Below are 23,386 nucleotides of genomic sequence, written 5' to 3'. Positions count from 1 at the left end.
AAGAGTCACTCCTGAGCAACTGAGGCCTGAGCCTAAAAGAGGACAGCATGGGAACCACTCTGTCCCCCAACACACACACACCTAGGAGTAGGAGCAGCAAAAGCAGGAAGGCTGGGACACTTGAAACACCCAGAGGAATTAGGGTTAGAGTCTGGGAACAAAGGCTGATAGCAAGCCGCCAGCCCTCCTTTGAGTCTGTCTTGGGAATACCAGCTAGGAAGCCTGAGGCTCAAACGGGTTCCGGCCAGCCCTGCTGTGCCAGGCAGAGCAAATCACGTGAAGCCTTCCTTCCCAGGCTCTCAGGTGACAGGCATGCTCCTCCTTCTACAGGAAGTTGAGCAGGGCAAGGTTTCTGGGATGAAACCGGAGCCACCCTCCTGGTGCCTAAAGGCTCTGAACAATCAGTATTAGATATCCCCACCTCTGAAGAAAAGCAGCAGCAGGCAGCCTCTCCAGGGACTGACCTTAAGCTTTGCACATGTTAAGCAAGCAGGCTTAACCACTGAATTAAATGCCCAGCCCCTTATCTTTACACTGAACTGTTAATACCAGTTGTAAATTCTCACAACGCCTACGTGGGTAAAGAGAACTAACTCCTCTTCAAGTCTAGGAGTCTTGGAGTATATTATATGGTCAGAGGCAGAAAAGCCTTTCTGACTGGTTGTGGTGGAGCACGTGTCTTTAATCCCAGCAACCAGAAGGCAGACGCAGGCAGATCTCTATGAGTTCGAGGCCAGCCTAGTCTACAAAGTGACAGCCAGAGCTATTAAACAGAGAAAATGTCTTGAAACAAAACAAACAATCAATCAAAAAAAAAAATACCACTCTGGGGAAGAGCAGAAGCCCCTCTAACACTGAAAGATCCCAGAGAATCAAGGATGCTAAGAACTCAGCATTATCTTATACTATCTGTAATCTCAATGGACTGGAAGGCAGAGACTGGGCCTGCAATGGCCCCACAGGCCCATGCATAGCAGTGCCCAATACGTATCTCCATTGATCAGAAACACACCAGGCTATAGCCACAGAAAGCAAGAAAGTGTGAACAGACAAATTATAGTTAAAATGTAAACAGCATGCAACCACTCCCTGCCTTGATATGGCTCAGGGTGCAGCTAGAGACAGTACATATAAAATCACAAGCCTTTAGTATTCTCAGCCCCAGATAACTCACTTTAAAAAATGGCAAAAAGCAAGCCTCAAAGACATCATCCCAGCCCTAAGAAGATCAGAACCCTGAACTGCCTGCCAGCTCCCTGCACACCCAGCCTATTCATACTGATAGGAAGGGACAATGACTAGAAGGAAGGGATAGCTCAGTCAGGTGAGGGGTTGTTGGGGTACCCTGTTTTTGTCTAGAGTAGTTCTCCTAATTAACTTTAAAGGAAAGGGGAATTAAGTTAGGATGGGTGGTTACAAGCAAAGGGATTTGAGCCACAGTATCTGATTCAAGGTCAGGACCCACCCGTACCCGCCCCCCAAGGAATGCCAAGTGGGGACCACTGAGTGATGTGGGCAACCGCGCCATCAGGGCCGGAAGGCGGGCGGGCAGGCGGACAGCTCTCCCAGCTTGGGGTTTTAGGGCGGGCATCCCTGCTGCCACTGCCAGGGACAGGTAATTAAAGAGACAGGTTTTGCTTTTAGCTTTAAGACATACAATTAGATGTGCAAATCCCAGTGAAGCAGGGCAAGCCCTTTACTCACTGTGGTCTCTGTGGCCAGCATGCAGTTATTTTTGAACTGTCCTAAAATAGAGTAAGTGCCCCACAAAACAGTGGTCTCAGATGCTCCAGACTCTTTTCTGGATCTGACAGGAACCTCCCAGTATGTCTCCCTGACTGGCTCTGCCTACCCCATGAAGCCATGCAGACTGGTTTAGCAAGCCCCTTGGACCTAAATCCAACCTCTGTGAGGTATCCATGGAGAATGGCTGCAGGCACCAGCTCAGTCTGCAGGTGTGGAATGAGCCTCCTGAAGTGTCCTGGAGCAGAGTGGGAACGTGTTAGACAAGAATCAACTGGTGGCTGCCAGTATCTCTGAAGAAGGGCTATAAGAGCACTCTACAGAGTAGGACAGACCTCTGGGGACACTGATGCCACAGCCAGGGTTTCAAAGCTGAGGTCAGCTAGGTAAAAATGAAAGAAAAGCCTCCAGCAATAGAAGACCACGAGGAAAGCCTGAAAGGCTTGCCCACTGCACGGGGCTATGGCGGCCACTCCTTCCTCACCGCTCAGCTCCAGCGGAATGTCGAGACCACCAGGCCAGCGCCTGCAGAGCCACATGCTAATGGGGACCACATCTGTCTGCTACCATGCCCTCTCTCCCTAAAAGCCTAGGATAGAGTTGGCAGAGTGAGATCTCTACTCTGGCCCTTCTAATGATTAAAGCATCACCCGTACCTTGAGCTTATTCTATGGGATTCATGGTTCAGACACAGGACTGAAAGAACTCTCCTCTGTCCTGAGGCCTGTATAAATGCCATCCCTGTTCTGCATGTGAAGAAACCAAGGTCTTGGAGGGTGCAACAAAGTCACAGAACACCAGATCTCCCTGCATTGGCCTGCCAGGAGACACCCTAGTTCACTAAGTCATTTCCCGATAAATGCGGAAGGTAAATAGAAACCATGGAGGAAGGAAAGGCCACTCTACTGCCTCTCTGGTTTACAATAAACAAGATTAAAGAGGCCCCAGAGGGTGGGAAGGGTTGCAGTTTAGGCTGAAGTGAGCCACTTCCAACAGTTTCTCTTGACAGGAGTCACCCAGAGATGGGTTTCATGGTCCCCAGGAATGAGCTCACTGCAACAATTTCTGTACCTAGGAGCATCACTGCTTACAAGGTGCAACAGGGTCCTAGAGTCTTGGTGGCCCTAGGTCTCCACCACAGAGGTGACAAGCTGTCACGGGAGCTCCCTCCCAGCCACAGGTTGCTAGGAACCAAGAAGCCCAGGGGACTCTCCCCAGAGTCGCTGCTGAGGTGCAAGCAGGACTGGCAGTCACTACGGGAGGAGAAAACAAGGAAAAGTGAGCCTTGGGGAATAATATGGCAGCTCAGTCCCTGTGATAAGGCTCCAGGGTGATCTTAGGGCCACCTAAAACACTTCACTCTCTCACTGGGGAGGGGGCCTGTCAAAAAAAAAAAAAAGGCTTACCAGGAAAAGGCACTTGGTAAGCAAGCCTAGCAACCTGAGTTCTATCCCTCCAATACACACACACACACACACACACACACACACACACACACACACACACACAGAGAGAGAGAGAGAATATAAATGCTCATCAGTATATCATTGGTATACTCAGTAGGAGGCATCAGAATGGCCGAGTTAGGCACTCAATCTTCTGAGCAAAAAAAGGTGAGGCCCAGTACGACAGGCATCTCCAGACACAAGTGAGCACACAATGCCACCAATAAGATTGCCAGCAGGTCTGCCAGGACTATGGGCTCTGCAGAACAAGGCTTTTCTTTGTGAGAGTTGTCCTGGGCACTGTGGCATATTTAGCTGTGCCCTGCAGAGTAGAATAACTCCAGATGTGACAAGCTGTTTTGAGACTTAACCAAATCAGCTCCAGTTGAGATGCTCTGTCAGGGGCCTGGAAGCCAGTCTTCACCCATCTTTCAGGTAACTCTGGTACAAGGAGGCAGACATTATAGGACCCCAGGAACCTCCCCTGAGACTGAGTCCTCAGATTCGGCCTACAGGCCCCTGAACAAGTTCCATCACCTGGTGCCCACTCCTGCTGTCCACCTGGCCTCCCTGGCTTTGCCCGGCACAGCCTGAACCCCAAGCTTTCCCTGGTTCCTTGTACTAGCAGTGCTAGTGATGCAACCTAGAGTCTAAGCTGATGAGAGGCAGCCCCAGCCCTGAATGAGAATATAATAAGGAAACAATTTAAATCGACAACATCTGCCAGGGCTTCCCGAAGAGAACTGCACAGCTGCCTGGGGAGGGGCCCACCCCAGGGACCAGCCACGGCATCCATCCAGGGGCTGCAGGCCAGGAGGGCCAGCGTGGCAGCCCAACAGTGTTTGGCTCCTGCCAGGAGTTGAGGGCCACGTGCAGGGGAAGCAGTTCCCTACAGTTCTGGCACACCCCTCCTCCTGTGGTGAGGCAGCAAGAAGTTCCTAGAAGCCAAGCCACTTGGTGCCCAACACTGGAGAGCTTAGAGAAGTTCCTTCAGCCCCATGCTGCCTTCTCTGCTCCCCTGATGGCAAGAACCCTAAAAATGGCTCAAGGGTTGACAGAAAACCTGGGCGTACAAGCTGACATTGGCAAGTGACCCATCAAGCATAATGTGAGCAAATGCAGCTTTAGAAACTGCACAACAGAGAAGGGGTGAAATTATTGACGGGCACCCAAGCTGGCAGGGTTAGGAGCATCAGCTTACGACACACCTGGGTTTGAATCTTGGTGCTTTTCAGTCATATAATCTGGAAACTGACCTTCAAAACACCCAAGGAGGTAGGTGTTGGCATCCTTTGTTTGCAGTCACAGGCATGTAACTGTCCTGTTCTACCTTCTGCTCCACGGCCAAGATGTGCAGACAGCTCATGTTACCACCTGGGCAAATGCCTGTAAACCATTGTCTGAAATGTACCAGGAGTCACTAGCTCTTTCTTCTTCTTTTTTTGTTGATGTTAGGGTTGAAACCCAGAGCTGTGTGCATGCTAGGCAAACGCTCTACCACTGGGCTGCACCCTCAGGCCCTAGTTCCTGGATCTTGCTCTTAAGTGACTGGATCTATAGTGAGCTGCTGGCTCTGAATCAAATGCAGGTTCAGCCTCATGTACAAAAGTATCTCATGGTTTCTGTCTCCTGAATGTCCTCCTGAGGGCCAATTGCTTTTCGCATGCTCACTTCATACTTATATTTCACAGATCGGGACACTGATTCTCAGGGAGTCCAGGGACTTGAGGGAGTCGAGGAATTAAGGGGTAGTCTGTACCCCTAGACACAACTCAGCATTCCCAGGATCCCTGGGAAATCTGTTGACATAGGAGAACCATTCTCAAGTCTCAATGACAGCATGGCTCTGTCATGCCAGAACTCTAGGCCCTGTGACCTCTTCCTCTTTACCCTGAGTATTCCATGCAAGGGAAGAGATGGTACTGCATCCGGTTCATACCAAGGGAGAGATGGTCGCAGAATCCATAGCCCGACATTCCTATGTCACAGGCTAGGAACACAAGGCGCCCAAGAATTTACCTGCCCAAGGTCTGTGATTTGAACCCATGCCCAACACTACATTTTTCCAAGTTAGGGCTGGGAAACAGAGGCCCTAGGAATTCCAAGGAGGACGACAAGCTTGTTACACTGGGATGTGGTACCGATTTCAATTCCTAAGACCCAGGCTATTAGCACACACAGAGCTGTTGAGCTGGATCTGCTCAGGGGACTTCCCTTCCTATACCCAGCAGGCCCACTTGAGTGGCACAGGGAGGCAAAGATGGGTCCAAACAAGCGTCTGCCACCCCTGAACTCTAGAGCTCTTTGGGTCTCAGTCACTTTCTCTTTCATGGAATTGCTAGTGCCTGAACTAAACACAACAGGTGCCTCTGCTGAACTGTGGCCAGGGCCTAGCCCTTTAAAAGCACCTGCAGAGAGGGCCCTCAGAGGCAGTGGTCCTGGAAGCATGCAAAAAGCACTGGCCTAGCCCTCTTCCTTGCCCTGGACCTTGGATCTGGCCATTTTCCCAGTCCTGAAACTCAGCTGTCATGTTCAGAGGTGTGGCAGGTGGCCAGGAATGTGTGACCAGTGACTCAGGCCTGGGTGGTATTTGATTCACCGAAGAGGAAGGAGTGAGAGGAAGGAGAGATTCCTGTCCCTGGGGCCTGGTTCCTGAAATGACTGGACTCCAGTCATAGGGACACCTTCACCCAGGCCCATCCTAAGGGCACTCCCCATCTATGCAGACAGGCCTGGGTCTATAGGTGTGGTTGGAACCAAGCAAGGAGGGCCCTTGTCTTCCAGAGCCAAGTCGAGGCAGGGCGACTGTACAGTTATCTCCTGTCCTCAAAGATGGCGCTGAGATCTAACAACTGAATGAGAGATCTCTGTAGTCTATTTCCGTAAAGTCAAGCCTTTTCATATGACTTCCAGGTGGGGGCTTCCCAGATGTGCCTGCAGCTTGCTCTCTACAGTCTGTGGAGTCAGGGACCATCATCATTACTGCATGGGCTACCCAGGTGTTCCTGCTGCACATAGGACTCCCCATGGCCCTTTGAACTTCTTAAGGTGACAAGATAATCAGGAGTCGTTTAGCCAGAGTCACCTCTCTTCACAGCCTGGCAGTGACTCAGACCTGTTTGTCCAGCTGTGCTCAGCAGCTACCCAAGATTCCGATCACAGGACAGAGGGCTCAAGGTCAGACACCACCATGAGGCCCTGACTCACAGGCTCCACCTCCTCCTTAGTTAGACACCTGAGACTGCAGACTCAGGACAGCTCTTGGGCCAGCCACTGCCACTAACTTCACTCACACACCAGGAGTCAGGCAGACAGGCCCTGTCCAGACACAGGCCCCACACAACAAGGATAATCCCATCCCCTTGGACCACAACATCTTTCAACTCCATTCCAGTGCCATCATGGATCTTGCCTTGGGCCTTTTTTGTTCAACAGTGTCATGTGATGGATCTGTGATACATCTGGGCTGCTACACAGAATGCCTTCTCTAACTGAAAACCCCCAACAGTCCACCCCACTGCTGCCCAAATAGAAAGACTGTCTTGCCTACGTCCAATATAGACAGGGTCAGCTTCACGACAATTTTTCCCTGCCCTGTTTGTGGCAAGCACAAACCCTGTAAGAACTGCTGAGCCTAGGCTGTCTTTCCTTGGGACTTAGTGGGGTGCACCAGTCAAAGGTTCATCACAAAGACAGGGTTTGGAGCCAGGTATAATGGTGCACATCATTTATCCCAGCTCTCAAGAGGCAGAGGCAGACAGATCTTTGTGAGATCCAGGCCAGCCTGGTCTATATAGTGAGTTCTAGGCAACAGGGCTACATAGTGAGACCCTGACTCAGAGCTAACGACAAAAGGTGAGGGAACTGAGCAGTGGTGGTGCTCACACCTTTGATCCAAGCACTTGGGAGGCAGAGGCAGGTGGATCTCTGTGAGTTTGAGATCAGCCTGTCTACAGAGTGAATTCTAGGACATCTAAGGCTACAGAAAGAAACCCTGTCTAAAAAAGGGAAAGAAAAAAAAAAGTAAAAGTAAAAGAGAAAAACAAGCAAGCAAGCAAAACCAGAAAAACAAAAGGTGAGGTTTGGAGTTGAGGTAAGCTTAGTAGCAAAACCCCACTCTGTGCTCCTCCCTTCTCTGAGAAGGTCTGCATAATGGTCTCTGCCTGCTTACAGGCCCCAGGCAGAGACCACAAGTGTCATGGCCAGGGCAGGGAACGGCTCTGCTCTAATTACACGTGTTTCAACAGGTGAGCTTCAGGAAGAGAGAAGAACAGCAGCTGAACAGAGAAAGGAAGAAACAGGAACCTTTCCTTTTATGCTTCTAGCCCCAGATCCCCTCCAACTACTGCTCTGGATTGAAACTAACCACGCCAGCTTTTACTGAGCATGTGCTCTGAGCTACAGGCTATGATGGCTACGTAACAGATTCACCATGGCATCTAGGCACCATGGAATAACTCATTATCCCATCATGGGCAACGTTCTGACACCCAGTGGTCTGGTAGTAACCTCAAGAGCCCACCGAGCTTTCAAACTGTTAAGTTGCATCCAGAGCCCGGACACCCTGCTGTGCTGGGGTTTTAAGTGGTAGAAGGAAAATCCCCAGACCAAGAAGGCTGCCTACAACTGCCAAGAAAGAACCACTGCCTTGTAAACAAGAGCAATGCTCATCGGGTTGGAATGGTTCAGGCTGGCTTACCAGAAAGACCCAGGAAAAGCCCCAAAGATCGGCTTCAGGCTTCAAGGCACTCTTGTGTTTGTCTTGAAAGCTTTGGTGCCCACCTAGAGCCCAGAGGTATGAACAACTCAAGGCCCGTTTCTGAAGCAGAGGTGTACAACTTACAAGTCCTCAAGAAAAAACATACTGTGTAACTAAGCCCAAGCAGGACTCTGCAGGCCTAAAAGGCCCTTACATACATACATAGCCCAACTCCAACAAATAAAATCTCATCTTTTCTTTTCTTTTAAAGATTTATTTATTTATTATATTTGACAATTACACTGTAATTGTCTTCAGACACCCCAGAAGAGGGTGTCAGATCTCATTACGGCTGGTTGCTGGGAACCTTCAGAAGAGCAGTGCTCTTAACCCCTGAGCCATTTCTCCAGCCCCAACCTCATCTTTTCTTAACCTGACTGGTTTAGAATCCTACATAAGTATTATCATGAACCCCGGCTGTCTTAGTTAGGGTTTTACTGCTGTGAACAGACACCATGGCCAAGGCAACTCTTATAAGGACAATATTTAATTGGGGCTGGCTTACAAGTTCAGAGCTTCAATCCATTATCACCAAGGTGGGAACATGGCAGCATCTAGGCAGGCATGGTGCTGAAGGAGCTGAGAGTTCTACATCTTCATCTGAAGGCTACTAGGAGAAGACTAGCTCTTCTAGTGGTTAGGAAGAGGGTCTCACTGCCCACCCCCACAATGACACATTTCCTCCAACAAAGCCACACCTCTTAATAGTGTCACTCCCTGGGCCAGGCACTATTAATTCAAACTACCACATCTGCCTTAGGCCTTTTGTCTATAGTACATGTTCACTTTACCTGTTGCAGAGTGTCTCCGGATGGTCCATGACAATGGCTGGGAAGATACCCTTCTTGACCTAACACAATTGCCCTCTTATAACTGGCAGCCCTAAGCAGTCTACCCTAGTGCTCTTCCAAAGGACCAGGGTTCAATTCCCAGGACCCATGTGGAGACTGACAACCATCTGTAACTACAGTTTCAGGGGATCTGACACCCTTTTTGGTCTCTGTGGGCACTGTACACACATTGTGTACTGTAACTTTAATTTTTCAAATTCTACTTTTAATCTTGGTCCTTAAATGCTTTAACCTCCCTTTTAGCCTACCACCACCAGGGGTAGTGAAAAAGAGAGGACAGGGGGGAAGTGGACCTGTTTAGAAATGGTTCTTTGAGCCGGGGCAGTGGTGGCCTATAATCCCAGCACTTGGGAGGCAGAGGCAGGTAGATTTCTGAGTTCGAGGCCAGCCTGGTCTGCAGAGTGAATTCCAGGACAGCTGGTGCTATACAGAGAAACCCTGTCTCAAACAAACAAGCAAACAAACAAAAACAACAAAACAACAACAACAAAAAACAACAAAAAGAAATGGTTCTTTGGAGCAACTGCTGTCTGTGTTGTCTGGAAATCAGCAGTTCAGCTCACAGGTCCACAGCAGCAGCTCAATCTATTCGCAAATACCTCACAGATACACCAGCAGTCAGGTTCAGTAGAGTCAGGATAGCAAACATAAATCAGCAGAGAGAGCCAGGCCTCAGCCTCGGAACAAGTCAGTAAAAGGGATCCAGAGGGATGCCAGGAGAAATTCTCAACTATGCCTCTCTCAGCAAAGTGAAGATCACTGAAGATCAGCGAAGGAGGAGACCAACAAGCATCGCACAGCTAGCGCTGTAAGCAAGCCTCGCTGATGTCCATCGAGTCCTGTTTATACTCTCCGAGCATCACGTGCCCTCCACCAGTCCTGCCTCAGCACGTGCGTCTGTCTCGGCTGACATCACTCTGCTGATCAGCCTGAGTCCATGGTAGCGGAAAGAAACTGCAGCAGACCACCGCAAGTGTTTTGGTGTGTTTCTCTCTATGGAGTCCTGACAAACGTAGCTCAACTAGGCAATGTAAGGTGGACCAATTAAATGCATGTTGCTAGCAAAGAATCCTTCATCACATGCTTGATTTGGCAGAACAGCCTTTCTCCTGTGTCTGCTTCAGTGAAATGTTCCTTCAACTGACTTTCCAAAGATCTCTGAAGATTTACATGAAGGTAAAACACTCATATACATAAAATTAGTAGTTAAGTAAGAAATAAATAAAATCCAAGTCTGATTGATTCAACATATTGTCAGGTCCATCCCCAAGCACTTCCGCTCTCTAAGACACCCCGCCCCGCCTCCCTCCTTCCCCCCATTCTTTCCTGCTCTTCTCCCACAACCAAGCTCTACCTACCCACCCCAAATCCACATCACTTCCTCAAGGCCTGCCCAGCACTGACTAGGACAGCTGTAGACAGGTGGGGTCCTACAGAGGTAGACTGTATCCCAGAGGTCCATGGACCCAAATATACAAGGTAATCAGAAAACTGTCATGGAACAACCCAGGAAAGTATAAGCCACAGGTGTTTGCCTGTACATGTCTGCAGAGACCAGCTCTGCATCCCAGAAGGGGTGGGAGAAGGGAACGTTTCACATGTGAACAGAGCCCAGACTGTTCTCCTGATACCAGGTGTATACTCCCTCTCTTGGCAGGTTTAGTCTATGGTAGCTACCTGGGCCTGGTCATGTGCTGAACAGGTAACCTTGATCTTCCGTTGCCCTCAAGTGAGTGCCCATTAGAAGAAGAAACAGTCTACAGGGATAAAGCCCTTGGCCATAGTCCAAAACAATTCAACAGCTGTAAGATCCAACGGTATTTATTGCCTGAGTTCACTCTTCCTCGCAACCCTGTACAGACACTGATATCTTTGGCAAGTGATACACTCTACTCAGCTAGTAGGCCCTTGGCTGCCTCTCAATTGCAGTCTTTAAACCCACAGTGGTACCCAGCTGCCTAGTATATGGATAAGGGTTCCTCCTGGCACAGACTGATACTTCAGGCACTGGGTGGAGGGTAGGCTTGGACTTAGCAGCTGGCAGTAGCCACGACATAGTCAACACCAACAACCACATTGGTTCAGAGCCAAGGGAGAGAAGTCCCAGCCTGGGGCGATGCCAACACACAGCATGAGGCCCAAGGACTAAGATGCAATGGATGCTTTTCTGGCATTGAAGGGCCATAGTCTGGGAAGGAGCTGGATACAACAAATAGGGACTGTGATAGTTTAAAATGAAGGGCTATAGCAGGTAACACAGTCAATAGGCCTGGGGGTAGGGAGCCTCCTAGAATGGCCACTGGGCTGAGCAACAGTTCCTTGTGAAAAAGCTAGGTAAGGGGGTTGAGAGAAAGCAGAGTAACCAGAAAAACAAGGAGGCAGGATGTAGGCCATTGAAAGACCTTGGGTTCTGCTATCTGTCCCTACCAGAAGACTTACAGCCAGTGCCTGCACCTCTGTAAGGGGCTGTCTGCTTGTCTGCCACAAAACCTGAGCAGTGTTTCAGCAGAGCAGGACTGAGCCGATAGGGAAGATATGTGGAGCCAGCAGCAAATCCCACTAAGCCCTCAGCTCAGAGACTAGGGTACTCCTTACTGTCTCCCACCCCTGCTGAAGGCGAAGAAGCAAGCCTGAGCAACAGGTACCCTCTCCTGCCAGCACCACAGTAGTCTGGACCCCCAGGGGAGTACCAGCTACTAGAGGCACACCGCTTGACCCAGAGGGAATAAGACACAGTGTAACAGTGTTCCCACTGTGGATCAGGAGCCAAGCTGGCGTTCCAACCATTACAACATCCTCCAGCAACAGCAGTCCCGCTTCAAGGGAGATGGAAGAGGCTGGGGTTTAAGTCCTTTGTTGAAATCAGAGGCAGTGAACAACAGGCTGGGGTGGGGCGGTAAAATAGAAACCTACCTAGCAGAGAATCATTTCCTATCAGCAGCGCTCCTTCTGCCCACCCCTGAAACAAGGTGGTTACAGAGCTGAGGGCTGCCAGTCAACATGTCAACATCTGGGCAAATGGGGTAAAAGCGGTTTCAGGTCTATAGTCAAGAGCTCTTTCTTCTAAGCCCCTGGTGCCAAGAAACTCAAAGCAAATAGACCACAAGTTTGCAACCACAACCCTCTCATGACACTACGTACAGGTTGGGCAGCTTCAAGCCTACGAAAATGCAGTCTGATATTTGGGGAGCCAGCAGGCCCAGGATATCACTAGGACCTAGGACAAACTAATGTCCCCACAATTCAAAGCAGTAGCCAGGAGAGGCAGATAAAGTGGATAGCTATGTGCCCTCCCACCACACCTTAGCTCCAGGTCTCCCCCTTGCTCACACTTCTGTGGCTGCTTTTTAAACTGGTTTATTTCCCAGTTCCTTATATCCCACATATCAAGTCCGTCAGTTCCTAAAACCCAGAGGCAGGCTTACTAGCTGGCACCTGGATGCACACAGAGAGCCTCTTGAAAGCCAGTCAGGGTTTCCAGGTTACTAGGGGCCATCCAGCCACTCTCAGGTAAGCAGGGCCTACAGGCAACAATGACATTGCTGCCAAGAAGCCCCAGCCAACCTGGATTTCCAAGCTAAGAGCAGGCCTGAGGGGCCTTGCCTCCAAACAGCCAGATCACCTCAGGGCAGGGCTACTGCCAAGCTACCAGGCAGGGAAGGCACAGCCAAGGTGGCACGTGCTAAGAATGTAGCCGATTGGCAGCAAAGGCCAGGTCCAAGCAGCAGCCACTAAGGTATGAAACAGGTTGGGAAGCTTCTTACCAAGGCCACAGCAGTATGATGTGACTTCAAAGAGAGCCAGGTAAGCCAGAACCACGGCCCAGCTGACCTCTAAGGCCCACTCCTCCCCATCTCCTCCTGACAGTGTGTTTTTTTTTTTGTTTTGTTTTGTTTAACCATAGGTTCCCTGGCCACTGTGCTTGCACAGGAAAAACCTTCCACAGGGACCTCAGGAACCAAACTGACAATAAGAGACCCTCAGAACATGCCAAGGTAGATCTAAGAGTTTGCTGTGGGAGGAGGAAGAGCACTCAAAACACAGGTGAGAAGGCAATTTCAAAGTCCCTTGTGTTGAATGCTGCCTCACAGCGCTGTTGTCTGATTGTCCACTTAAAGGAAACTGAAAATGTGGACTTTTACGTGAGCCCTAGCTTCCCGGACACCTTTGACACTACGCACCCTTCAGATGCCTGTCTCTTAGGCGCCATCAAAGTATGGTGCCGTGCCTTAGGACAGGAACCCTCCTGCCCACTCTGCCTGCCATCCACTCCAGTCTGTTCCTTCTTTTCTGTGTGCCACCTCTCTGCCAGGCTAGGTCAGCAGTGCCTGCTGTCTCTTACCAGCACCCAAGAGCCATCATCTTAATGGGTAAATGATGTCCCACTGTTCCCCTGCTCCCTAGGGCCCTGTAGGATTCCCAACTACAAACAGTTCCAGTCAGGCAACCTTTTTTTTTGTTCTCTCTAGCCCCTCAACTCTTTTCACACCCCATCCCACCATGCCTAAGCAGGCAGGCCTTCAAGCCAGGGGCTTCTCCATCAGTTCTTCCCCATCTTCAGCTCAATCCCTCTCAGCTTCTAAGACTCCCATAAAGTGTTCCTGGGGTGACAGCAAGCTTAGGGTAAGGGGTGAAAAGAATTAGAAGCTAGAGAAAACAAAGATGGACAGATGTCTGAACAAAGACATTTTGCCGGTTGGTCTGCCAAGGTCCACTGGGCTCTACAAGGACCTGCCCCAGGTTAGCTTGGCTTACCAAGCGTACTGTCACCCCCTAACTGGGAGCTCCGAGGAACAGGACTGCCTAGTCCTGCTCACTCTGGAAGCGGTCGAAAGGGAGTCTCAGTCATGAGGAAGGTAAGAGCTGTGTTTACTAACTCCCTGCCTTTCCAATTTGTCCAACGCGCAGCTACCCAGTTCTGAGCAGGACAACACCTGCCTTATCCAATCTGAGGGTCCTCTTGTATCTTCACACTGCTGCCCCTTAGGGATCCATTCTGCTTCTCAGAGCCCCACGCCAAGCTCCCCCAGAGCATGCCTTGCATGGCCGTGAACCCAGAGACATTCTACAGCTTTTGTCCCAGAGGGAGAGGGAGAGAGACTGAGGGATGGAACCCTGGCCAAATATGCCCCCAGGGCCGGGGTCTGGGCTTGGACACAAGACCTCCAGATGCAGAACTAACGACCCAAAGCTCCTTTGGGTGCTCCTGTATGGCAGGCACACGGCTGTGTCATAGAAAGCAGGCAGTGCCTGTGTGATAGCGGCCAGGCACTATTTACAAAAATAAAACCCCACTGAGGACTCAAAGCTGGCCAAGAAGGAAGGACAAGGGTTGAGGGAAGGCCCGCTCCAAGTCACAGCTTTCGAGACAATCTAGCACTCAAGTACAGAGCAGGAGGTGGCCTTGAAAGAGATCTTTCTTTTCCTCCTGGCCCCACCCACTTTCTTAGTGCAAAGAGGAGGACTAAAGCCCAGGGGACAGAGGTAGGAGCTAGACTACAGTTTGGCCAACTGTGTCACTTATTCCTCTGATGAAGTAACTCTGGCAAGACTCTTTTCTGTCCCAGACTTTGGTTTCCCCATCCATTGGCTAAGGGAACAGTATCCTTCTCTCCTCTCTTCTCCACCCTGTGTGGTAAAGTCAGCGTTTCCTTGCACTCCTCTCCCCTGACGCAGTTGCCACATGCATGTGGCAAGCCAATGCCAGCGAGGACCATTCTTCTGACCTGAAGGCCACTTGAACACATTAGCCTCTGCCAGAATCACCACACTTGGATGGGACCTCTGTATTCTTCTGGACACCCTCTAAACCTGAAAACCCTCCCAGGCACCACCTGGATTATCTTCCTGGGAGGCCCCAAGTATGGGTCCCAGGACATATAGCAAATGCCCACTGTGCCAAGTGAGTCCCTATGCTTGACCACAAATACACAGTGATTCCTTTAGTCCCACCCTCACCTTATAGTCAGGAAGACTCTATATTTACCTTGGGCTTCACAAAACCAGTTTAGTGCCTCAAAACTGTCCAGCTCCAGACTCTGCTGTACCACCCAACCCACTAAAAGAAGCCTTTGTAGAGTCTGGAATGTCGCATGGATCTGTAGCTGCTTCTAACACATACCACCCAGGCAGGACCTGCTGCACTCAAGTTCTATCTTTGCTACTCCCTGGCTCAGTGACATGGGTCCAGTCACTTCATCTTCCTGATCTCAGTGTCTTCACCCACAAGCAGAGCAGATAGTCAGGTATTTGAGTAGCTCGAAGCCCCTGGCATCGGCAATCGAAGAAACCCACTATGAGAAAGGAACTGTTCCCCAGTGCCATTTACTACCTGGTAACCTCTAGCGTGTGGTTACTTTGGCCTCAGTGCCTCTCCAGATGGCTGGGAGGATTAGTGGGGAACCCTGCTCAAAACACACGCAGCGCTATGCCCAGCACAATCTGGGCACAAAGTCTGGTTGCTGTGGGAACTGCTGCACCTAAGGCAGTGTGGGGAGATAATGAGGCTAAGAATCGGCCCCAGGAATCACCTGTTGCACCTGTTCCAACCGGGTCAGGCGGAGCTGAATACCAGCTGTTGCCATGGCACTCAACACACTGGAAAACACCAGCTAGGAAACGGTGTTGCAGGGGTGGGGCCTAGGGCTGTTGTCAGTCTGACACCACCCATGCTGCCTGCCAACCGCACAAAAAGCCATCCCGAGGTCCCTAGGGCTGGGAAGCTGTGCTGCACATCCAGGCCCAGGATCTAGGCGGGTCCAGTCACCTCAATCCCTACACCCTAACTTCTAACAACAGGATCACAGAATAGAGAGGTGGCTGAGGCTCCTGGGGTACAAAACAAGTGTGGGAGGGGTATGGGCAGAGGGAAAGGCAGCCTAGGAACCCCCAGCTCCTGGGTAAAAGCCCACAGAAGCCAAAGCCAGGTTAAAGTGGCTTGGGTTCCAACATCACAGCTCTCTGCACCCACACCGGCCCAGCAGCAGCCAGGTGCCCAGGATCTAAGCACTGAGATTTGGACCTCAATGCCAGCTCCGTCCTCTTTAGTACCCCACCCACCCAAATGAAGCTTTATTCCAGATGGGACTGGGAGGGCTGCCTGGGCTTGGCTGGATTCAGAGAATCCGTGGCCTCTTGCCAGGCGGAAGAAGGGAAAACAGAGGTGAAATCCAGAGTATGTGTGCTAAGTCCTGGAACTTTCCAGACTTTCCAGGATGTGGGGGCAAGCTGAGGCAAGAGAAAAGCTGACAGGTAGGGTCACAGTGGCTGGCTGGGGATCTAGGTAGACATGTGGAACCTTAGCCTGGGATTGGTACAAATTCCTTGGTACTGTGCTCAATCCCAGCTCACATAAAGGACCTCTGCTGATTAAGGGGCGTCCCCCCTCCCATGGCCTGGGGTTAGGGAAGGTGGAGGCTGGGCCCCTTACAATATAGTAACCATAACTGCTGCAGCAACTCCCCTGGTCACACACGGTACACTCTCCATGCCCCTCACAACTGAAAGGTGAACATTAATTACTTCCCCATTTTACAGTAAGAGGAAACTGAGGGCAGAGGCATAATGTAGCAGCTAAAGCCTCTCTCTGAGCCTCTGTTTTCACCTCTGTAAGAACGATCCCCCTCCCCAGTCAGGACCCCTACCCTAGGCTTTGAGAGGTGCTAGTGAACAGTGAGCAGAGCACCAGTAATTGCCAGCACTTGAGATCAGGGAGACTGGGTAATTCACCCAAAGCCACTTAGCCTAAAAGTGGCTGACTCCGGGCCCAGGGCTGAGCACAGCCCTCTGACACTGCGCCTTAGGAGGGGTAACTGTAGGATTACAGACTTCACAAGATCCAGACTGCTGCCACCCCCACCACAAAGGACAGCCCTTGTCCAAATTCCTCAGATAAGCAGCTCTGAGCAGAACAGGAGGCCCAGTGCATAGAACCTCACTCTATCCACAGATTCCAAAATCTGAATCAGATCTCTTCTCCCAACAGATTTACCCAACAGGTCTCCCAACTGGCCGAGTCTGGTTGACAACTGCCTCAACTTCCTCTTTCTGGGGCTCATTATCCCAATCTGTAGAACACACCTCTGAGATCTCTGAATAGTGAGGCAGTTTGAGCTAAGTAGGCCCACAAGACCTAAGGAGCAAGGGACAGCCTAGGAGAAGAAGCACCTCAGGAGCTGGACCAGGGGCCTATCTACTGCAACTTCCCTCTACAAGGCTGATGGAGAAACCTGTATTAGGTTCAGTGTGCCAAAGAGGCAACAGGAACCGAGAAGGAGCCAGAATTTGACTCCCTTTCCCCATTAGCTTTGGACTCTAGGGACCTCTGCAGGCAGGTCAGGACTGTGTGACCCCATGAGCTCAATCTGCAAAAGGCCTACTGGGATCTCATTCAGCTATAAAGTGGGGAGCTGGACCTACCAGGATGGTGAAAGACACAAAATCAAACCCGAGGGCTTCTTTCATAGGGGAAGGCAGTCTCCCGGCAAGGACATTTGCAATGCAAAGCAGTCCAGCTTTAGCCAGTGGAGGGCAGTCACTCAAGAGGGGGCTGGGCAACCCCAAATCCAGCCACCTCCCTCAATCAAATCCAGGGAGTGCCTGGAACAGGGCTTTCCCAGCTAAGGGGAGAGAGCCGGAGAGCGCCTGTGGCTGGCCAGATCTCTCGATCATATGACAGCCACAAGAGCCAGCTAGGTGGCAAGGTGGCCTGGGACACCCCTACTTAATCCCTCAAAGTGCAAAATCTCAGTCAGCTCTCTCCATACAAGTCTGCAAAACGAGTGAGTGGAATGCATGCAGGGCCAAAGGTTTCTGGCTGGTCACCTGCAGACAAGTGACAGGCACTCTGCCAGCTCACTCAGACCCAAGTTCTGCCTAGTGCAAATCTTTCCCCAGGCGGGCCCCTTGCCGGTCGGTCCCTAGCTGAGTCTTCCACTCGGGCCAAGTGTCTAGATCTCACTCAGCACTCCCCACCCGCCAACCCCTGCAAACGCAAAACCCTCGATGCCTACCTGGACGACAAGCTGACAAAATCCCCGCCATCCAGCAGCCGGACCTTGCAAAAGAGGACCCCGTTCACGAAGGGGACCGCAGTCAGCTCCTCCAAGGTGAAAGTGGTTTGGAATTTAAATTTCTTCTTCTTCATCAAAAAAGCCATGAGCGAGTTCCCTGAGTCTGAAGCCCGCAGGGCCAAAAAGAAAAAGAGGGGGAAAATAGGGGGGGGGATACTAGAAAACCCCAGGATTCCTTTCCCGACACCACACCCCCCTCCTCAAAAACACCAGAGCCGGATCCAGTCCAGATGGCGGCGGAGGCTGCGGGCAGGAGAGAATCTGAGTACGGAGCCCCAGGTCCGAGGGATCAGTCCAGTGAGCCGGTTGCTTTCACCCTCGGGGGACCCGGGCTCCACCGGCATGTAAACAGCGAGGTGCGGCCCCGGCGGCGGGGGCTGGCGTGGAGGGCGGCGAGCGAGCGAGCAGCAACAGCATCCCGAGCCGCGGGGCCCGGCGGACCGGTGAGACTGACCGAGACGGTCGAGCGAGCCGCAGGAGGCCCGGGCAGCGGCCCCGCCTCCGCCCCGCTGGCTGCCGTGGGAGGTGCCCAGGCGACGCACACGCCTCCGCACCTGGCGCACCGCGGCCTGCGCAGGTGAGGCGCCGGGAAGCGGAAGCCACTTCAGCGACCGCCCGGGCTCTGCAGGGACCGCTCTGGGAGGCTCTGCCGGGCGGGGAACGTGTGCCGGTCTGCCTCCCGCTCAGTCCTGGGAGCCACGCCGCGCCTGTCCTGACCGAGTCTGAGGCGCCTTCCGACCCGGCCGGATGACTTCTGCCTCGGTTAGCACCGCTGGAGCACAGCGGCACCGCGGCCCGCACCTCCGGACGCAGCCGGCAGAGCCCGACGCAGCTCTGCGCTGCTCGGAGAATGCCGAAGCCCCCCGGCGCGACCGCCCGCGGAGCCGCGGCCGAGAGCAGCAGGGGCGGGGCGCGCGAGGCACATAGCCGATCTGCGATTGGACAGCCCGACTGCACGAACACGAATTTCTATTGGCTGGCGGTGGCGTGGGGCAGGGCTCGCAGAGGCAGAGCCAGTTGAGGGCGCTCGGATTGGAGCGCTCGCGGAGTGGACCCGCCTCCTTGAGAAGCGCGGTGGCCCGGGTCAGGGTGGGGGGGTACGGGGAGGCGGTGGGAGGTCGCGGGGTGTGGGGGTCGGCGCTGGAAAGAACGGGAGGAAAGCGCGAGCCCAAGAAAAGGAGAAACAATGACTAGGGGAAACAATCTGGAAACTAGGGCTAGAACGGCCTGCCGGATCCCGCCAAGACCTGCAATGAAGCAGGCTTCTCGGTCTCTGAAAGTGACAAGCGTCTGCCCTGGCGTTGCTGCTTCTGAAGATCCATTGGAGACCTGCAGGCAGCCTTGTGACTCAGCCTGCCTCGTTCCAGGCTGTTATCTAAGGCTTTTGTTTTCAGTTTCTCGAACTCTCGTACTCTCCAAGCCATCTGCATTTTGTAATTCTTTTTATCCAGGCCGCCAGTGTTTAGGGACTCTGTCCTGAGTCAGGCAGGCACACAGTGGAAAGACTGGATCACAGAGGTAGCTACTGTCTGCTCAAGTAGGGGAGGTCAGAGGAGGCGTGTGCTTTTGGATTGGGGCCGGAAACTCAAAGGGTTCTGACACAAAGCAGTCCAAGCATCAGGGTACAGGCAGTGGCAGCCACTAGAGGCCTGCTGGCCAGGCAGCATGGTACTCAAAAAGTTTGGAGTACCCCTGGACGCAGTCTAATGTGAGAGATCAGGCTAGAATCTGGCCCAGTCTTGTAGACCAGAGCAAAGAAGGAACCATCACCTCGTTTTTTGAGTTAGATAGTGACTTGCTTGTTCTAGCATCAGATAACTTGCAGGAAGGAAAATGGGGAATGGGTGGGTAAGAGGCCATTTTTGATCCAGACAGGAGATAAGGCCTGCTGGACTTCCCTGTGGAAGATTAAAGAGAGTTGGGCTCATTGGCATTCGAGATGTAAATTCTCTGCAGGAAATCATGTTTGGTACCATGTATGGTATCATGTTTGGACATGTGAATGAAGACTTTTCATTTCTGAGCTTGCATTGCAGAAGCATGGGTGGCAATCTCTGCTTCTCTTACTTATCCCATAATGTAGAAAACACAGTCAGGTTGGAGGAAAATAAATCAACCCATCCAGTTCTCCCTGACGTAGCTAGACATCTCCTTTCAAAGGTGAGGAGCTAGAGGCCTGAAGGCTTTGTCTTTTTAAAAATAAATTACATTTGTTGATGTGCTTGGGCACATGGGACACAGTACAGTGAAGGACAGAGAATAACTTAAGTTCTTTCCTTCTACCACCTGGGTCCTAGAGATTAGATTCAAGTCATCAGACTTGTCAGCAAGTACCCCTGGACTCAGTCTACCTATTGAGTCTTCTTGCCAGCTCTGGCTGTGTTTAGTTTTTGTTTAGTTTGTTTGGTTTCTTTAGAGTTGGTATCTCTATGTCTTTAGCCCAGGTTGGCCTCAAACTGAGTGTAGCTGGGGATAATCCTTCTGCCTTACTGATTAAGCCTTAGGATTACAGGCTTGTACTTTCACACCAGACTTGGCCTAGAGGGTTTAAATTCTTTGGCCCATCTCTCAACCTTTCCCTGCAAGGCCTGCTCCCTAAGGGAAGAGCCTGTGGCCCCTAATGAAATATCCAGTCAGCCAAGAGTGTCTGGAGGCCTGACTGGATCCTTAAGTTTCAACTGTGCAATCTCAGGCCTTCTAACAGTTGGCTCCAAGGCTTGGTTCCATTTGGTTCTGTGCAGCCAAAAGGCTGGGAACCTCGCAAGTGTCCCTTCTCACTTCCCAGGCGGTGCAAAAAGTGTGGCAACAGGACAGGATGCAAGAGTTGGTGTGAGACAGAATCCTGGCTGTTCTCAGGCCAGCCTGGTTTACAGAGTGAGTTCCTGGACAGGCAGGGCTACACAGAGAAACCCTGTCCTGAGACCCTGAAAACCAAATGAAAGAACAATGTGGGGGCTCAGTTTGTAACCCTGAGGCATAGGATCTACGGACGGCAATGGGGTATTATGCATAGTATAGCATAGTATAGCATAGCATAGTATAGCATAGCATAGCACAGCATAGCATAGTATAGTATAACATAGTATAGCATAGCATAGTATAGCATAGTATAGTATGGCATAGTGTAGCATAGTATAGTATATTATAGCATAGTATAGTGTAGTATAGCATAGTATAGTATACTATTATAGCATAGTATAGTATATTATAGCATAGTATAGTGTAGTATAGCATAGTATAGTATACTATTATAGCATAGTATAGTATATTATAGCGTAGTATAGTATATTATAGCATAGTATAGTGTAGTATAGCATAGTATAGTATACTATTATAGCATAGTATAGTATAGCATAGTATAGCATAGCATAGCAAGGACCATGTGCTTTGGGATCAACAGTACTGAGCCAACATACTATTGGCTGCTTGTGGCAAACAAGTCTGGGTGAAGTTTCACATGCACAGGAAAGAATTTGAAAAGCTAATTCCAAGAGAGACTGCCCCTCCTCAATACCCCAGTAAAAGAGACAAGAGTGAAAAGTAGGTTTATTCAATGTGGTCACACTGGGGAAAGGAACAAGTGAGTCCAATGATCTCCCAAAGGCACTGGGCTACACGAGGGTTAGGTTTAAAGGGCAGGCAGTATAGGCCCCTTCACTCCTGCCAGGATGGTCATGAGCCAAGGGTGGTGACACATGACTCTAATCCCAGGACTCAGGAGGCTGAAGCTAACAGATCCCAGCAAGGCCAATCCTATCTCAGAAAGCAAAGTGGCAGGGCAGGCAAGGAACCTCAAAGGAGACACCTTAAAACTTTTCTACATCTAAGCTGCCCTTGAGACTTTAAGCTGCCCATTTCTCCCCTTGAGACTTTAATGGAGGCAAAAATAAATAAATAAATAAAATAAAATAAATTGCACCTATCTTAATAAATGTTCAACCTCTCTTTTGTCTTCCACCGAGCAGAGGAAGAGAAAAGTTGTTCAGATATGGGGGAAGTGGACCTGTTTAGCAATAGTTCTTTGGGGGTGAGCTCAGTCTTTGTCAGCAGTTCAGTCCTGTAGCAAACACCAAATACAAATCCGCAGCTATAGTCCAGTCCTCTAGGCAGGCAGACACCACACATGAACCAGCAGCTTTAGTTCAGTCCTGAAGAAACCTGCATAGCTTGCCAGCTGGCCTAAGACAAGGCTGTGGAAGTGGCAAGGAACTGCAGGAAGTCACAAGAAGTTCTTTGGTGAGTTTCTCCCAGGCACAACCACTAGTGGAGCTCAACAACGAAAGTCGAGCCAATACATTCATGTCCTTAGCGAAGAGTAGCAAGGCCGATGTACTTCTCCCACTGCCTGCGTGTTCGACTCCCTCATCACACATCCTTTCACCTCCTCTGCTTCAGGAAAACATTCTTTCCCGTGTCTGCTTTAGCTAGACATCTTCCTCCTGTGTGCCCCAGCAAAACATCACTTGACATCACCGACTTTCTAAACAAACCACAAGTTTCCACTTCACTCTTCTAGAATCTTATGCCTCAGGATTAGAAAGGATCTGAGCAAGTGTCTGTGGCAATCTCCGGCCCGCAGTTCGTATTCCTCCAATGCCCCAGTTCCCAACCTGTTACTTCCCCACCTAGCTGAGGACTCCATCAGATGAATAAGGAACCTGGCAGGACCATCTCAAGCAGATAGTCTTGGGGTAAAGATGCAGGGAGACTGAGCTGGAGGCTCTGTTCAGGTGCAGTGTCTAAGGGACACCACTTTCTCGGAGCTGTCATCTCAGCTGAGACTTCATTCATTCAGGGACATGGGAAGCACTGGGGGCAGAGGCATAAATTTACATATTTAGAGGACTCTGTGCCTGGACCAGAGTAAGAAGTAAAGAAAGGGTTGAGGCAGGCAGGCCACTAAAATTACAAGACCCCTCAAGGGCCTAAAAGTTTAGATCTCACTGTAGTTCCAAAGGGGACCCAGATGGTGGTGACACACTTCTGTCATCCCAGCATGGAGGGGCAAGAGCATCTTTATACAGCTGGAGGTCATCCTGATCCTCATAGCAGTTTCTAGGCTGGCCAGGGCTATGAAGCCACAGGGACATAGACAGGATGCTGAAGCCAGCCCTATGGGTAGTGACAGAATGATGGGAAGAGAAAGTGGACACACTTCACAGGACGCACCGATAGATAGTTCTTGCAGTCACGTACTGATATTCACTGGGGCGTTGGGTGGGCAACGGCTGGAGAGGCGCTCTTACAGGAGAGGCACCTGCTGTGTGTAGACCTGACAACCTGAGTTTCAATCCCAGGACCCATCATGGAGAAACAACACTGACTCCTAAAAGTTGTCCTAGGGTTCAAAAGGGAAACCGGAAGTGACAAACTGCAGAGCTTTGGAGCAGCCTGCAAGACAAAGGTGGAAGAGAGAGAGAGAATGCCGCTCCTCGGTTTATGCTGACCTGGAGGCCAGCCATGTGGCCTATGAGCAACCCCAGGGTGGAAAGGGAGCTTCCAGCAAGCAATGGAGCC

At 51.0% G+C, this 23,386-nt stretch overlaps 1 protein-coding gene across 1 annotated transcript in view; it reads right to left on the bottom strand.

Annotated features, from left to right (window-relative positions):
• Nucleotides 1-18,452, bottom strand: part of Eeig1 (estrogen-induced osteoclastogenesis regulator 1) — a 32,246-nt gene extending 13,794 nt beyond the window's left edge. Inside the window, exon 1 of the mRNA XM_052182188.1 lies at nucleotides 17,810-18,452. Within this exon, the coding sequence (XP_052038148.1) occupies nucleotides 17,810-17,955 (146 nt within the window). The 5' untranslated portion in view covers nucleotides 17,956-18,452. The remainder of the gene's footprint in view (nucleotides 1-17,809) is intronic.
• Nucleotides 18,453-23,386: the final 4,934 nt, after the last annotated feature.

This window comes from Apodemus sylvaticus, chromosome 5 (assembly GCF_947179515.1).
Source record: "Apodemus sylvaticus chromosome 5, mApoSyl1.1, whole genome shotgun sequence".
Classification (NCBI taxonomy): Eukaryota; Metazoa; Chordata; class Mammalia; order Rodentia; family Muridae; genus Apodemus; species Apodemus sylvaticus.
Note: the sequence above shows the minus strand (reverse complement) of the source record. Positions and strands in the feature narration are given on the sequence as shown.